Raw genomic sequence first — 18,027 nt, 5'->3', positions numbered from 1 at the left:
AAATGTCTTCTCTGATCTCAGCAGAACGCTACAAAAAGGATCTTTATAGCTCCGTGCTGAGAACCCTCAGGAACACTCTGAGGCAGCAGGATTAGAGGAACACCTGAAGGACCACACTGCAGGGTTCTACATTTAGATTCACCTGTTTTTTAAACATATTCCTACTTTAACTTAATGGCTTTATTAATTCCGCTGCTCTCGTAATAAACAGCAGAATCTGTCATGTGTGAAGCACAGATGGCACTTTGTTCTGTTACTCTGCTGCTGGAAATGAATCCACCAGGCATTTTGAATAACAGCTGCAGGCACAGGGCGCCCCACAGTGGACCCGAGCAGGTACTGCAGATCAGATACACTACGAGTGGATGGAGAAGCTTCTTTTTGAGCTTTTAAACACAAAACAGGGCGAAAAGAAAAAGGTAGAAAAGACAGAAAACTCACGCTAAGATTAAATTTCTGCTTGTGGAATTGATAAGCCTATTCCATGTATGTCTGGGGCGACAATTATGTTCATGAAATGTAAAAAAAATGTCAAAACTTCAATCACACCTTCCCAGAGTCCAGGTGACGTCTAAATGTCTTGTTTTGTCAAAGAGATTCAGTTTCAGAATCAGAATCAGTACATTTATTGATCCCAGAGGGAAAACTGAGAAATAGTTTTCTGCTGTGATGGAAAACGATGGAAAAGCAGCAAATCCCGATGTCTGAGAAGCAGGAACCAGAGCCTGGTGGCAAATTTCCACTAATTCTACTTCACAAACGTCTTAATTTACAACAATTTATGGATTATGAAAATAGTTGGAGATCCTTTTTCTGCACCAACACAGAGGGCTCAAGTCTCGTCCTATGAGATGAGCTTTTTCCACAATTTCAACCCAAATTCACTTGTGTCACAAAATAATCTCAACTTTGACCTTTTACTTCGTGCTTTCTCCCACATCCCATGGTCTTCATCAGCAAATGAAGCTGCTTATCACATGACCTTTTCACACCCGACACAACACACCACCTTTGAGCTACAACCTGCTGTACCTCCACCTGTACACGATAGGACCAGCTGCTATCATGTGGCTGAAGATCCATCCACTGATGAAGACTGTGAAATGTGGCTGAAAGCTCAGGAAATGACTAATACAGTAAATGGACCAAATGATTTGTGACAAATGTAGATTTGGATTGTAAACTTTTACTCTATCTGACAGCTTTAGTTAATTTACTAATTAAGATGTTTTTACACAAAACACATGAAGAGTTTATAAAATATTTTGTTATAATTAAACTACCCGAAGTTCAAACAAGTACAGATGAAACCATTAGCTCGTTAATCAATTAGTGGATTGACACACTGTAAATTATTACTGTAAAAATACGGCCAAATTCTAACAGTAATGTACCGTTATTTCTAAATATGGTAAAATACTGTAAATTTATATACTTTTGGAGCCACAACCAAGAACAGACATTAACAGTAGACTACTGTAAGATTTAACGGTAAAATACAGTACAATGGGAAATTATAACTGTAAAAATACACGGTTTTTACAGCAATGTAACATTATTTTTAAATACAGTTTATTACTGTTTGAGGAACAAAAAATAACGGCAAGTGTAGAATTTTACGACATACTACAGTATTTTTCTCTTTGTCAAGTCAAACTTGAGCAGTCTGGTCACAATCAAAATCGCGTTGCACCAGGTACCATCATCTGAGCATCACTAGCAAGGTTTTCCTGTTGAATATACATTTTATTTTGTTAAAATTACTGCTTCATGTTATTTGTTGTGAACTAGGCTAGGCTACATGTTGCAAGCAATGAACATCTGATTTAGCCTACCATAGTCACTGAAATCCCACTGTTGATGTTAACTTGCTCGGTCAATATATTTTGTATTTCTGTATTTGTTATCAAATCAGGGACTAGGCTATATTTTAACATTTTTCTGTGTGATTATTTCAGGTAAAAACGTTTACCTGAATACAGCAGGCAGATGTTCATGTTGAATTTTAAGATAACACATCTTAGCATTTTGTTCTGTTCAGTACACTTTTATCAGTTGTCTCAATGGGGAAATTCCTTCTCCACCATAGCCTTTGTTCACTTCATTCTTCTATTGCACATAATCTTAAGTGGAGGAATATTCTATAAAGGCAGGTTGTATACAGATTGTTCTGATCCTGTTTACCGTAACATGATTGATTGTTCTTCATAGAATGCAGTTTAAAATAATTGTATTATTTGAAATTTCCTGGCGTTTGGATGCAGTTACTTTACTGTATGTAATTTTATACAGTGTGGCCTCCTCGTTACTTAACTTGTTCAGTGACTGAAAATGTTTGGTATTAATCAATGTTGTAAGACCAGCTCTTGTCTGAGGCATTTCTATACAGCAATGTTACTGTAGAAATTCCATTCTACAGTACCTATGTGCATTTACAGTAAAACTGTTTATGGTAATCTCCCATAAACAGTTTACAGTAGGAACTGTGAAATAATGGTAACAAATTCCCTGTTAAATTACAGTAAAATACTGGCAGCTACAGTTGCCAGCATGATACTGTTATTCTACAGTGTACCTACTGTAAAATGCAACAACAGTTTATTACCGTAAAAGATATTACAGTATCATACTGTAAAGTAAAGTACACTACTGTAATATCTTTTACGGTAATAAACTGTTGTTGCATTTTACAGTAGGTACACTGTAGAATAACAGTATCATGCTGGCAACTGTAGCTGCCAGTATTTTACTGTAAATTAACGGGGAAATAATTTACAGTGCAGATATAATATCTGTCTGATGATGTTTCAGCTTCTCAGATGTTTGATTTGCTTTGGACTTTGGGGTCGGACAATAAGAGAATCCTGAGGCCTGTAGACCCCCTGCTGAATGGGGGCCACGACCCCACTTTAACCATCTGAGGGGCGTTTAACCCTTAAGATGCCCCCACGCAATCCGACACATCCTAAAACACTGTTAACTGACCCCAGACACTCAACACTGAGCAGCCACCTGAGTCTGTCTGTCTGTCCACACACACACACACACGCACGCACACACATGCACACACACTTATGTCAAAGAAGTTTATATGAGATCAAACTGTGTAAAACAAAAAATAAATTATTAATTCTGCTGTTTTTCAAATGGAAACTTGCTCAGAAACATTCATCATATAAATAAAACAGGATAATATGAAATATCATCATTCTCAGTCCTCCTGTGTGTTACTCAACTGTTAGTAAAGACTTGATGCTGCCAGTTTTTCAAAGATGTCCCAGAATTCTCTTTGACAGTCAGTCAAATATATTTTTCTAATTTCTTTCATCTATAAAGTATATGTTTAAACAGGCGACAGATACACAGAAGTTAAATTCTGTATTTGTTGAATTTTCAGGAAAAGAGAATTTAGGGTCCAGTGGCCATTTGAGTGAAGGTTAAGTGCGCCATCTAGTGGAGGAAACAGCACATTACAATCCGGTTTACACACAGGGTTCATCCCATGTCTCCTAAACTGAATCCACATTTCCTTCACTTGTGTCTTTGTGTCTCCCAGCGAGGAAACAGGAGACAAGAAAACAGGAGAGACGCAGGAAACATGCGAGGAAGCAGAGAGGAAACAAGGAAACATGTTTTTAGATGTTCTTTTCCTCTGAAGCGTCACGTGAAGCACGTTTCTGGGACTGTTTCTAATGATGGCAGCCAGATCAGCTGATCACAGCTGGACGGCGATGGTGAATCACAACAAACTTCTGCTGGTTGGTATGGAATAAGAGACGCGGGACGAACCCACAGGCTTCACACGAAGCTCTGCTGCATCTACGAGATCTGCAGTTCATGTTGTGTGATTGTACGTGTGGGTTTCATCTGCGTGGTCTTAGACAGCTGTTGTATTTCTCTGAAATGACTGATCGACATCAGAACGAGCAAGTTGAAAACGCAGCAGAGAAAAAATAGAAAAAGTTCTTGTAGTGCAGTAAAAGTACACACAGAGTCCAACAGAGACACGGCCAACACTTTAGAAATATTGAGGTCATAAAGCAAACGTCTGACATTTTCTATTATTATTTCATGTCATGAATTCATTTATCAACTTTCATCATCCAGCAAAACGCTCTAAATCAAATAATATCTGCTGGAGACATCGATCAAACTATCACACAGCAGTTCATTCATTACTTCTGCCCTAAAATCTGTGTCATCTACCAGAGTCATCTGCAGATTAGAAAGCCGTCTTTGGTCTGTAAAGTACTCAGAAACAAGTAAAACTCAGTACCTGAGAGCCAGAGCTCAGCGACGGACCGTTTCATCACCTCTGACCTCCGTCTCCTCACAAGCAGCTTTTCTTTCTGTGCCTCCTGTAAAACAGTGAATGACCTTCAACCACAGTCCAACACAAAGGAGCTGGGGGGGGGGGGGGGGGGGGGGGGCTCTGGGGCCAGAGCTTTTCTACAAACTGGATGAAATAAACTGCATCAATTCAGCTGATCAACAGAAAAATAATCAGTGACTATTCTGATAATCATCAATCATTTCAGTCATGTTCCAAGAGAAAACATTGAAAACATTCATAAAGTTTAGAAACGTTTCACAGACTGAAAGATGAATCGACGAAATGAGCTACTGATTAATCAATAATAAAAATCTGTGGGAGTTGCAGCTTTTGTCTGCTGCATGAACAGTTGTTTTCATTTTTTTTACCCGTTTTGCGAGCTGTGGGTCAATAAACACTTTATCGTGGATGATGACAGAAACATGAACAAATACAACTCTTAATAAAACTTCGTTTTGGTTTGTGAGCAAGAAGATGTGTCGTCTACGTTTGGATTAGAAGAAGCTACCTGTTAGGAAATATTTAGTCTGTCTCAATCTGGAAGGTTTGAAGAGTCTTTAGAGATTCTAATAACGGCTTCAAACCAGAGAAAAGTGTCAGTAAAACCTGCGAACCAGCAGCGGGACGTTACAAACTCTAGTGAAGTCTCAGGATTTAATATCCAGCTTCATGCAAACATCTCACAGCTTCAGCGACGAGGATTTTAACAAGCTTTAAACTACTTCAGTGGAAACAAAAGAGCAGCACTGTCTGTTTAAACGGCTGAGAGAGTTTCTGAAAGCTCGTCAGCTGAGAACAGAAGCTGGAACATAACGAGCATAAATGAGAGGCTCAAACTGTTTCTGTGTTTATAACTGTGTGAGTTAAACCATTACATGTGACTTAACTGGATATTTAAATTCTCTCTCTCTCTCTCTCTCTCTCTCTCTCTCTCTCTCTCTCTCTCTCTCTCTCTCTCTCTCTCTCTCTCTCTCTCTCTCTCTCTCTCTCTCTCTCACACTCACACACACACACACACACACACACACACACACACACACACAGGGGAGGAGAGAGAGAGACATCTACTGTACGAAAACAACAGATATGAATAGTTTTTAAACACTGTTCGCTGCAGGAACATTTTAAATGAAACGTTTGTTTTAGTAGACGTCACATAAAACCAAAGAAAAACACCATCATATATTTCTAATGTCTGAGCCTGCCACTCACTGCCCAATCATACGTTATTTTCACCTTTAATTACTGGCATCACCTGTTTGTCACTGAGTTTACTGTGATATGAAACAGAGAAAATAAGCAAATACTGATTTTAAAACATGTGGAACAAAGTTCTGCATCAACACTCTGACCTAAAAATAATACAGTGCAGAAATACTGTGTAATGAGTTAAATATCACCATCAAAATACACAGAAAGTACCAAAACCAGCGATGCATCAGTGTGTTCATCACATTAATGCTGCAGCTGGTAAAGATGGAGCTAATTTTAATTATATTACTTCTGGAAGCTGTGAATTTCCCTCCATCATAAGTGATTTGTTGGTTACTAAACGTGTCAAATAAACGCAAAGTATGAAGTACATTACTTGCCTCTGAACTGTAGTAGAGTGGAAGTATTAAGTAGCTGATAATGGAAGTACTCATGTAACCTACAAGTACCTAAAGTACCGTACTTGAGTAAATGTATTTAGTGACTTTCCAATAAAACACACATTTGACATGCAGCTAACGTTAGCTAAGGCTCGTGTTAAGCGGAAGGTTTTCAGGTATGTTAGCTTGTTGCTAACGATAGGTAATCATTTTTTAAGCTAGCTCTGTATTTGGGGGCAGGTCATTCACGCTAATGACGAAATAAATATTTAGCGACTGTAGCTTTGAAGCTAATGTTTATAAATTCTATAAAATATTAACTGACGGTTAATTTTTACTGATATCAACTCTCATCAATCAGAAGATGCTTACCGCAGTCGTTCAGCATTTTAGTTTAATAAAGTCGGTAACTGTTAGCTGTCGGTATTTTGAACTGCCTGGTTACCGTCACCAACTTTCTATCCTCAGGCCATTGGTTCAGGCTTGTCCAATCAGGTGCTCCCTCTTCTTCTTCTTCTTTTGTAAAATAAGTATTTTTCTCTCATGTAACTGTGACTTAATATAAAAACTCCTTTTTGTAAAATTACGGATTTATTGCAAATTCCTCCTTTTTTGCAGTTAAATTTTGATTGCGAAAATAAGTTATTCTTCAAAAATCACAACTTTTCCTGGTAAAATTATAACTTGACTCTCACAATATTATGACTTTTTCTTATAGAATTATGATATTTACATCAGGGTACTGGGGCCATCGTTAAGAAAGTCATAATATTTTGAGGGTAAAGATGTAATGTTGCAAGAATAAAGTAAAATCATTACATTAGGAATGTAAAGTTGCATTTTTTGAATATTATAAAAATAAAGTCATAGACTGCAGAGGAAAAAGTGCTAATATTTCTTAAATTAACTACTAAAATTGTGAGGAAAATGCATTCTATTTATTTAGGTGAAAAGGTTAGAACAGTAGTCTGCTTTATTCTTATGATATAACTGTTTTGTCATAGAATTGCGTTATTCTCGTATTATAATGTATTTTTTGGATTTGTTTGTTTTGGATCCTTAAAATTCCAGTTTTTACATGTACTTGTATTATATTGCTTTCTGGCCACAGCGGAACTAATAATCCGTGCGGCCATGTTGTCGGCCGCCGTTTTGCGGTGACTTGAAACAGAGTGAGAGTGAGACCTCCTGTTCCTGCCTCTCTGACAGCTGCGCTCTGTGTTTAACGGGAGACATTTTGAGCTGCTGCGGTCGCTCCGGTCCGTTTTTAGAGTGTCAGGCTGAAGTCAGGGTTACCGTGCTGGAGAGCCAGTCTCCAGACTGAGCTGTAGTCGGTGAAAAAGACGCCATTCGTAACAGTTTGTAGTTTACCCCGCGCATGTGTAGCAAAGCTAGCTAGATTAGCGCCTCAAGACAGCCACAAAAGCTAGCAAAGTCCTAGATGCTAGTTAGTTAGCGTCACCTAGCTGGCCTGCCCTCCTCCTCCTCCTCCTCCTCCACCTTCTCCTCGACAGCCGGTCCCTTCAAGCAGACACAATGGCTTTAAAACGAATTTCCAAGGTAATGAACTACCCGTTTATTACATTTAATTACGACCAGAGTCAAACGTGCCTGGCTTTCAGACGATGATGCCTTTAGCCTGTTAGCTAGCAGCGTTAGCATAATCTCTCCACAGAAGCAGCTGCCGCAGATGGTACATTTGGCGTAAACCGTCAGATTGTGTTTGTGGTTTGTGTTACGATGTCAGCTCGGAGAGGACATTTGCGGTTATTTTCTGAGCTTTGGGTTCGCATGTGTCGGCGGGAGTTGAGGCCGGTTTTTGACAGGACCCCCCCGGGGCGTCTCTGCACGGTTTGACATGAAACAATGGTTCAGTTTACCAACCTGATGTTAGCGCTAGCTTCGGTGTCAGACAGGCCTCTGACTCTAATGTTCTGTCTTTATTTCCACTCGTGGACATTTAAATAACTGGAGCCGGTCGGTGTTTGACTGACTCCAGCTGTGTTTTGACCGCGTTCAGCTTTCGGTCCTCAGTTTCAGTTTCGATAAACTATAAGTCAGTAAACTGGAGTCTGTCCGATTCGGACCGGATGGTTTTCATCCTGGTCTCAAAGACCGGTATCAGAACAACAGAGTCAGGTGACTGAACAGTGTTGAATACTTTTTATAATGTCTTAGTTATTCATGTGTGTCGGAGCTTTTGGACCTGTCCTCACAAGCAGCTGTCCAAAATGAGACAGTAAAAGTCCCTCCATGCTGAGTATCACCATCTAACCCTAACCCTGGTCCAGACAAACACCAAGAATCTGAGACTTCCTGCCAGCTGACAATAACTTGATCAGTCACCTTAAAAACTGATCTGCAGCTACTTTGATTACCTGAATGATGCTGAAACGTGAGGATTTGCAGCTTTTCTGTCTCACATACACACTGAATGTCTTTGGGGTTTCGGACAAAAGACGTTGAAGATATCACCTTCATCATCATCATCTTTGGAAAACTGACTCTTCATCATTTCAGTATGCTGTCAGGGTAGTTTGCACCTTATTTATGTCGTATTTGCACTGCGACTGCTGCACAACAGTTTCCCTCAGGACCAAGGAGTCACAGTATGCTTTGTGTTGTGTATTGAATGTAAAAATGTGTGTGTGTGTGTGTGTGTGTGTGTGTGTGTGTGTGTGTGTGTGTGTGTGTGAAGTCAAACTACAGTACCTGTGTTAAAGGATAACTTTGGTTTTTTACAACCTAGACCTTATTTGTAGCATTAAATACGACCATTTACTCCCCCAGACAACTTTGGTGGCATTTGGAGTCGTTTTGAAGAAATTAGCCCCAGAGGAGCGGCGCGTATATCCGTATAATGTGAGTACTCGGGGCATCCATGCGCAGCCTCTATATAACGCATAATCTGCAGAAACTTGTTCATATTCAATATTTAGTTCTGATATGCTGGTGCTATTCCCCTCTGAGCCGGCGGTCGGCTAGTTTAGCTGTAGTTTGGCACAGCTGTGGTTCGTTATTGCGTATTCGTAGCCGACCGCCGCAGAGTCAGCCGTGTTGTGGCTGGCTGCTCGCAGCGCGCGGCGTTCGGTAATGACATCATCCACGTCAGAGGTGTTTGTTGATAACATGCCACCACGGGCTCAGAGGGGAATAGCAGCAGCATATCAGAACTAAATATTGGAATATGAACAAGTTTCTGCAGATTATGCGTTATATAGAGGCTGCATGGATGCCCCGAGTACTCGCATTATACGGATATACGCGCCGCTCCTCTGGGGCTAATTTCTTCAAAACGACTCCAAATGCCACCAAAGTTGTCTGGGGGAGTAAATGGTCGTATTTAATGCTACAAATAAGGTCCAGGTTGTAAAAAACAAAAGTTATCCTTTAAAGGAAGGTTAGACAGGTTTGTTTTGACCTTATCTCTAAAGAGTGTGTCGTTTGGTCTCCCTCACGTCCTCGCTGGTCGCCGCTGAAGCTGAATGTGGGAGCTGAGAACAAACTGGTGCTCAGAGGCCGTCAGGATCGATAGTTGGATCCTGATATGTTGATTATTCAGGATGTAGTTTGTCAAAGTGTTTTCAGACGGCGGGACGGGACAGGTCGTTACAGGTGATGCTGATGGAGCCGGCGTGTGAGTCAGAACCAACGTCGACACTATTTGAAAGCTTATTTTACTCTCAGGTCTCTTTCTGTGTGTCCGAACAGTCATCCTGACCTCCATTTAGGTTTTACACAGTTTGACACTCATGTAGGTGGAAAAGTTACTGATGACAGGCTGTTAACCTTCACTCGGTTCTGTCCCCGGCGTGGTTTCTAAAGAGTGACAGGACAGGTTTGAGAGGCGCCGCTCTCCACAGGGCAGGATAAAACCAGGAAGCGGTGGATCTGAGGATCTTCCAGGGGACAGAGTCGGGGGAACATGACTTTGTTTTTGGTGAACGGACCGATCTCCGGTCCTGTGTGTGCTGTCAGACGTGCTCTCCCAGCTGCCTCCCGAGCGTCTCCTCTCCTCTGGGTCTCAGTCAGACCTGAAAGATGAGCCGAGCCTGTATGTCACATACCGACACACGGCCAGTTTGGCTTCAGGGAGACTCGCGGGCTGGAAATACAAACCCCTCGTCCTATAAGCGGCCGTGTGTTTTCTCCCCCCTCTGCTGCTATATCCCGATCTGGCCCCCCGACTCTGCCCGCACCGCTCGCTCGGTAAAAATAGACCTGCTGCTTGCACATCGATACCGGCCGTGTGTCTCGGTGTGTTTTTAACGTGGGAGACACAGCTTCATGTCTGAGCGGCCGAAGCTCGGCCTTCAAAATAAATGTCTCTCTCTGTAGCAGGTTCAGCCACAAATCTGAGACGTCCGACACCGACGGAAGCTGGAGATCGATAATAAAGACAGTTGTTGATTAATCCAGAGATAAAATGATCAGCGTGAAATGAAGCAGTGACAGTTTAATCTGTCGTGGCTCGGTCTACGTTCAGTGACTCCAGCTCGTCTTCGCCTGTGATTATTTCAGGCTGTTTTGGTTTGTGCTTTGGACAAAGACATTTTATGGCCCAGCTGGTTCACAGGATGGATCGTCGGCTCGATGGCGAGCTGTTAAACGTTCTAGTCGTCTGAAAGGTTAAATATAAAATCTGGTTTTGTGATAAAGAGATTCTAAAATCAGGGTTCGTTTACTGGTTTTCCCCCAGAGCTCAGACTGTGTCTTCAGGAAACGGGACTTTGACTGGAAGCCGATGAGTCGACCTTTAGGTTAGAATATTTTAAGACCACAACTAAAGGTTATTTTCATTATCGATGAATCTCCTGATGAGTTTCCAGAGCTGGAAGTGACCCCCCCGCTCTAGTAAAACTTATTTGATTGAAAACTTGTGTCTTTGCAGGAAGAATCAGATTGAAATGGTTTTTAAGGTTTTTCTAGGAAGAATCACGGTGACGTCAACACGAACTGATGTTCTGTGAGAGCTGTGACTGAAGTCAGAGGGACGCTCCGATATTTAGGATTTAATTCAGTACCTGTCGAGTTGAGCCAATAAACCGTCGGCACTAACTTCCGCAGTTACTGGGTCGGCCATGTTGAAGCCCTGACACGATGGATCATAACTTCCTCGTGTTGCCTTCAGAGGTCAGAGTCAGAGTAACTCCTGAACCACGAATCGTCGGCTGAAACACCTCTGATGGTTGTTTCATGATATTTCAGCTCTTCTTATATTTTGCTCTGCAAAATCTTCTCATTTCCACTTGTGCCATGTTTGTTTTGCTGGTCCTGGTCCTGGTCCTGGTCCTGGTCCGTCTGAGAGCACATGGCTGGCTCCCCTCACATTGTGACGAGCTGCTCTGATCGATTGATATGAAGTTAATGTACTGTGTGATCAGTCAGTCTCAACAGGCAGGTCCCGATGCCTCTCATCTCGCCGTCGATGCAGTTTCTGGATCAGTTTGAAGGATCAGCTCGCTTGTTACTGCGTGACGCCTCTGCTCGTTTTCCCTGAAGCTCCAGAAGCTGATACGTTAATTATTATAAATGCAGTCGTGTCTTCAGGTGTAACACGCTGCAGGTAAACGCGTAGTTCGTCAATGTGCTTTCACATCTCAGCGGTTTGGTTTTGGATCAGACGAGCTCTGGTGTGTTCAGCTCCTTTAGGCTCAGTTCTGGGTGAACTCTGCTCTCTTTGCTTCAGGTGTGAACCACAGATTTATGTGATACCAGACGTGACATTTGTAGCATCAATTCAAAGACGTTAATCCTGGAAGTGTTTGACGTCTTTACTCAAATAATTTACACCTTCAGTCAGTTAGCAGAGGTAGCAGAGAGCGCTTCGTTTTGATTGGTCATCTGATGGGTTTGGATGTGATTTGTTGCTGTGAGATGGAAACTGTGGCTGTGATCACTTCGAGGAAAATAAGTAATTCTATCAGTCATTTTCGTGGCTGTGTGTTGTTGAAAAGCTGCTTCACACTGGATCCAAACTGGAAATCAGACGCCAGCTGTGTGAAACTTCTGCTTTGTTGCTCACCTGGTCGGAGGCGGAGCCTTTAACAGTGACGTCCTGAGCAGCAGATGTTCGGTGTGTTCAGCTTCATGAAAGAAGACGTGGACTCTGTAGCTCTGACGCTGACGGGTCGCTGCCTTCCTGCGTCTCGCCGACGCGTTTTGTTGGTCAGAGCTGGCTGACAGAGAGACGCTGCACCTGCTTGGTTTGTGCAGGTGTCTCAGTCATTCACGTTGGACTCACCTGTACTCAGTACCAGATGTTGGTTTGCTTTAAACGATAAAGCAGATGTGTTAAGAGACAGAAACATCAGACACGTTGAGCGATTTGACGTGTTTGAACAAGCGAAGCCTCGACGGTCGCTGCTGGCGTTCAACGGCTGCTGATGGTTTTTCATTTGCTCCAACTGGCTTTTCTTGTTCTTCGTGGACTAAACAGCAGATCCAACAGAGAGCTGGACGTCAGCGTGGAGCTGTGGTCTCCGTGAAGTCCTGAACTCGTTACTGCAGTCTAATTAACCCATTAATAATGATGCAGTGGGACTAAAGAGGATGATTATTGGTGCATGACTGTCATTTATTAATACATTTAATGGGATCCCTGCTTCATCTACGGGCTACAAATTCACAAACAATGTTAAAGCCGTCCATTAATTCAGTTAATTCATGCCTCAGAATAAAAATTCAGTCATTAGAGGGACTTTAAAAACCACCCTGAACCAATTAAAGACCCCAGTTAACCCTTTAAAAGACTATTTAAAGACTATTAAAGGGTTTGAGCTGCTGATCACTAATCTGTTGATCCAACATGTGGATCAGACAGACGTCTGCTGACCGAGTCGGGAGTTTAACAGGTAACTGTCGGATCAGGTGTGTCTGCCAACCCACCGCAGACGCACATGATGTCACACATTAGAAGAGCTCTGGTTGGCTCACGTGTTTCTGTGCTTTTCAGGAACTAACTGATCTGTCCAGAGATCCTCCGGCTCAGTGCTCCGCCGGACCCGTCGGCGAGGACAGTAAGAAGTTTCCTCACATGTTCTCGCACATTTAAACGAAGACGCTGTCGGTTTGTGTGTCGCTCTAACCCTCCTTCTCCTTCTTCCAGTGTTTCATTGGCAAGCCACCATCATGGGGCCTGTAAGTATCAAAGAGTTTGTGCAGAATAAATGTGTTCAGAGGTGACGACACACAGATTCAGCTACAGTTAATGTCACACGACTTCCCTCATACGACCTTTATGAAGTGAGAGCAGGACACCGTCAGACAGCAGCACACAAACAGGACAGCAGGGTCAGATGACCATAACAGCAGGGAGATTAGACGGACGCTGAATGCAGCTCGCAGCTTCCATCCTTTAGAAGACTCTTTAAACTGAAGCCTGAGACGATCAGACTCGTCGTGTAGATTCAGATGTGAAGCTGCTGCAGCCTGCAGGCTGAATCAGGAGACCTTTCATTTGACATCGACAGACATGAACTCTTATTCTTCATAACGTCTCCAGCAGGCGTGTTTTTAGATGCCTCAGGCTTCACGTGACAGAAGAGGCTCACGCTCAGGCTCCGCCTCCACCGACCGCGTCACATCACATGACTCGTCTGCGTAGAGCTTTTCTAACAGTGACAGTGAGGAGTGCAGGCACATGAAGCTGTAACCTGTGTTGTCTCTGTTTTGCGGCTGCAGCCCGACAGTCCCTATCAGGGCGGCGTGTTTTTCCTGACTATTCATTTCCCCACAGATTATCCCTTCAAACCACCCAAGGTCAGTAAGCTGCTGCACATCACACGTCTGTCGTATCTTCACTGTGACTGTTTGAGTGTGAACACGATGCAGTGAGAGCAAGTGTTTCATCAACCTGCTGATCTGATGGTCGAGCTAAAACATGTCAGCCGGGTCCGATGTTAAAGAGCGCTTCAGCTGCTTTTTACCTGTAAACAAACTTTGACAGCTAACGTGCAGCTGTGAACCAGCCGGTCACAGTTAAGACCAGTCTGACCCGAGCTGAGAGAGTCTGAAGCTTCGGGGGCAGAAGTGTCCGTCTGAACCTTTTGAACTGTTGAGCTTTAAAATGCACCAGACTATTTCCTGGAAGCCGCTCTGATCCTGTTTCCTTCTTCCTACAGGTCGCCTTCACAACAAGAATTTATCACCCAAATATTAACAGTAATGGCAGCATCTGCTTGGATATATTGAGATCGCAGTGGTCTCCAGCATTAACTATCTCTAAAGGTGAGAGAACAGCATTCATCATCTTCATCGTCATCAAACGTTAAGAAAGTGAAGCTAAAGAAACACCAACATGTTGATCTTTAATCTGACCTGGAATCAGCTGTGGTTTTCTGTCTGATTCACTAAGCAGCTCCTGACAGTGACAGGTTGTGACCAGCAGGTGGTGCTGTGAGCTGGCAGCGCTGAGCTCAGATCAGTGAGTCTGCGGGCGACTGACGATGCTTCACGTCTTTCTTCTCCACAGTCCTTTTGTCCATTTGTTCTCTGTTATGTGACCCGAACCCTGACGACCCGTTAGTGCCAGAGATCGCCCGCATCTACAAAACAGACCCCGTTAGGTGAGTCTCTGTCCCTGAGATGTGAACAGGTTGGCTGGTTACAGGTGATGATCGGGTATGAAAGGCTCAGTCCATCACAGCGAGGTTCGTCACTCTGTGAACGACGTGGACTTCGGAACACTTCAGGAATCTGCTGGTTTAGAGTCCAGACGGTTTTAGAAGCAAACAGATCAGATCAGTTTTCACTTCTGACGAGACGGCTGACAGTCAAACGTCTCCCAACTGCTCTGAGAACAGTTTGACCTGCAGACAACAAGAGATTAGCAGCTAAATAAACAGAGTGTGTGTGTGTGTGATGTGTGTGTGGTGTGTTGTGTGTTGTGTGTGTGTGGTGTGATGTGTGTGTGTGTGTGATATTTGTGTGTGTGTGGTGTGGTGTGATGTGTGTGATTTGTGTGTGTGTGATGTGTGTGGTGTGTGATGTGCGTGTGTGTGTGATGTGTGATGTGTATGTGTGTGTGATGTGTGTGTGTGTGTGCAGCAGGTGGTAACAGAGTGTCCTGCTGCTCTCAGGTATAACAGACTAGCCAGGGAGTGGACAGAGAAATATGCCATGCTGTGAGGGTAAGAGCTGAGCTTCCTGCTCACCTGAGTTTCCTGCTGCTGAGTCTGTTGTCGCTGTCTCTGGAGGCTTGTGGCAGGAAAATGCAAACGTTGATGCATGAGTCGGGATCTGAAGAGCCGCCGTGGTCGTCTTTCGTGTTTTGGCTGTGTGACGATGAATCGCGTCGACTGAAGCGAGCAGATCCGACAGTTTGTTTGCAGGTGCAGAGACGACCTCGTGTTGCACCCTGATGGAGTTAAAGCAGGAATGATCGATGAGCTAAAACACGAAACCGCGGCGACGTGACCTTTTCTAATGGAGCGTCTCGCATCGTCCGAGTGCTTTGCTGTTTTCATGTCGGCCGCTTTTTCTCTGCATGCGACAGATAAACGTGTCTGCTTCATTTGAACGTGTCAGAGAGTACACACACCTCCAAACTGTACTGAAGTGCAGTACTCGAGTACTCTCCAGGTACTTTGACCACTGACACTCGCTGCCTTGTTGAGATTAAAAAGCTCCAGAACAAGCAGCCAATTAGCTGCTCGTGTGAGATGCAAGTTTATTTTTCCATTTATTGAACCTTTATTTTGACAGGACAGAGCAGAGCTGCTGTGTTAGCAGGTGTGTGTGTGTGTGTGTGTCCAGGCATGGCATCGTCCTGCTCCGTTTACCTGCTCGTAGGTGTTGGCTCACCTGTGTTTTTCTTCATGTCTGCAGGTACAACAAGACAGCTCAGGACTGGACTCAGAAATACGCCATGTGATCCTCCGTCTTCTCACTGCTGGAACAAACTGTTTGATTTTTCTCATGTGGCCACACCCCCTTCCCATCAGCCAATCACAAGCAATTTGTTCACGTTTCTTTTTGTCCCGTTTCTCAACTTTCAATGCTTTTAAATTTCCCCTTTTCTCTGCTTTCTAAACGAAACCAACAAGCCGAGCGAAGACGGGCCGCGGCTGTGAATGTGCCAACTGCAGAACCGCCACAGACCGAGTGGACGAACAGAACTGTTACCAGACGCAAAGCTGCTGGAGATCAATACAACAATCATTTAATGCATGTCAGTGATTGGTTCGTGTGCTGCTGAGATTTGTCCACTTTAAAAAAGAACCGACAGCGTTTTGGTTTTATTCTTTCTTGTTGTTTTCTGGTTTTGGAGGTTTTGTTTTTAGACGAGAGCCGTTAGTTCATCCATCATCCACAACACTGTTCTCCTCTTTTTGCACTGAAGATGAAACTCGAAGCTCTCAACGGCTGATTGATCAACTAATAGCTCTGTGATGTTTTTTTCTCAATAAAGCTGAACAAATTGCAGGTTTTTCATGTGCTGTTTGTCTTCTTCGTCAGTTTGTTCATTCAGAAAACTCAGACTGTTATTGGCCGTCCTGGTTGCAACGTGGCGGCTGTCAGCAGAAGACGAGCTCATCGGATGCTAATCTGAACGGAGGAAACGTCTTTCTGTGGATTATTATCATGTTTTGATCTGCAGTGGATTTCCTGGATTTTAAATTTGAAGCTAATTAAATGTTAATTGTTCTTGTGAGATCGTTTACTTCAGTGAAAGTAACAGAACGTGGTAATACTCGAGTAAACTGTTAGTAATATGATCACAGTAAAGTACAGCTGAACATTAAAAAACACTTTCCAGCTTATAAATATAAAAAAAACTTTATTTAAAAAATAACAATACAACCAATGAAAAGCTCATGTTTGACTGTACAGTGCAGAGCAAAGATATAAATATCATCAGCTTTGGTTTCACACTGACAAAGACTACAACTCACAGCCCTGGACTTCCTGTCCCACAATGCCTTGCAACATGTCATTTTTTTTCTCTGTTGATGAAGCTAGGCTAACAGCCCCCCCCGCTTCCAGTCTTTGTGTTAGAATATAGTGGAGTTCTTCTGTAACTCAGACGAAGAACAGACTGAAGATACATGAGAAACAAACAACATGTTCATGGTGCTGCTGCAGCGTCTTCAGTGGTGAGACGGACAGAAAACACATTTTAAAAATTAAAAACCACTAAACAGATTATAAAAATCAATCTTTCGACGCACACTGAAGGATCCTTTCACATGTTTCAGGTCTGTCTTCAGACAACGTTCACGTGGACGCCTGATATCTGTAACGAACCCTCCGGTTCTTCATCTGCAGCTACCTGGACAGGTAGGCTTCACCAACACTCAGCGGCCACTTCATTAGGGACGCCTGTCGGTTCTGTTTGATGCTCAGGTCTCAGTTAAAGATGCTTCAAACAGTCGACTTCATGTTAAAACTGCAGCATTCCACTGCACAGGTGTGCCTGATGAGCAGGCCAATCAGTGACAGGTAATGAGCTGACCCTCGTGGACAGATGACCATGTGACCTGTCACATCGTTCCACATCGTCTGAAGAAAACACCTTCACACCTTCAGGAGGTCTGGGCTCCCGGTCCAGAAACAGTCCAGGACAAAGAGTGAGGCCTCGTTCAGACTGACCGCAGGACGACGTGACGTCATCTGACAAGCGTTGGCCAATCAAATAGCTACGAGCACAAACTGGTAGATTTATACGTCACCTGATCGCTGAGTTTTATGAGAAACCTTCAAACTGGATCTTTTAGTCAAAGTGGACTTTGGATCAGGTCTGAAGACAAACATGAAACTATCTGAACGGATCCTTCAGGGCAAATTAGCCTCTTTACAATCATTAGCATGAATAGCACCTTTCCCCCGCAGACGCTGGGCAGCTGCTACAGAACAAACCTAAACTCCACCTGAGCGCTTCATTCAGCAGCCGACGCAGCGCGAGTCCCATCCAATCGACACATTCCTGCCAGCTGGCGGCAGGCGAACAACGTGAGGTTTCACTTTGCTGAATTATTCCTTTAAAGCGACGGCGAGTGAAGCAGAATAACCAGATGTCCGCTCTGTGACCTGCCGGAGTGTAGTGTGGGCTGAAACACGGCAAACCAAATCTTCTCGTCCGTCTCTACAACAAGACTCGTC

At 43.4% G+C, this 18,027-nt stretch overlaps 1 protein-coding gene across 1 annotated transcript; it reads left to right on the top strand.

Moving 5' to 3' along the window:
* The first annotated feature begins 7,152 nt into the window (after positions 1-7,152).
* LOC121611377 (ubiquitin-conjugating enzyme E2 2-like) lies at positions 7,153-16,354 on the top strand. The gene is made up of 7 exons (XM_041943925.1): positions 7,153-7,485; positions 12,881-12,944; positions 13,034-13,065; positions 13,609-13,686; positions 14,049-14,154; positions 14,399-14,492; positions 15,754-16,354. The coding sequence occupies exons 1-7, from the start codon at positions 7,462-7,464 to the stop codon at positions 15,797-15,799; spliced, it is 444 nt and encodes a 147-aa protein (XP_041799859.1). The 5' UTR covers positions 7,153-7,461; the 3' UTR covers positions 15,800-16,354.
* Positions 16,355-18,027: the final 1,673 nt, after the last annotated feature.

This window comes from Chelmon rostratus, chromosome 9, assembly GCF_017976325.1.
Source record: "Chelmon rostratus isolate fCheRos1 chromosome 9, fCheRos1.pri, whole genome shotgun sequence".
Taxonomy (NCBI): domain Eukaryota; kingdom Metazoa; phylum Chordata; class Actinopteri; order Chaetodontiformes; family Chaetodontidae; genus Chelmon; species Chelmon rostratus.
Note: the sequence above shows the minus strand (reverse complement) of the source record. Positions and strands in the feature narration are given on the sequence as shown.

Excerpts from the sequence above, each read along its gene's own strand:
- LOC121611377 (XM_041943925.1), top strand. The coding sequence starts at position 7,462 with ATGGCTTTAAAACGAATTTCCAAG. Across the intron at positions 13,066-13,608 it reads AAGCCACCATCATGGGGCCT|CCCGACAGTCCCTATCAGGG; the intron begins GTAAGTATCAAA and ends TTGCGGCTGCAG. Across the intron at positions 14,155-14,398 it reads AGCATTAACTATCTCTAAAG|TCCTTTTGTCCATTTGTTCT; the intron begins GTGAGAGAACAG and ends TCTTCTCCACAG.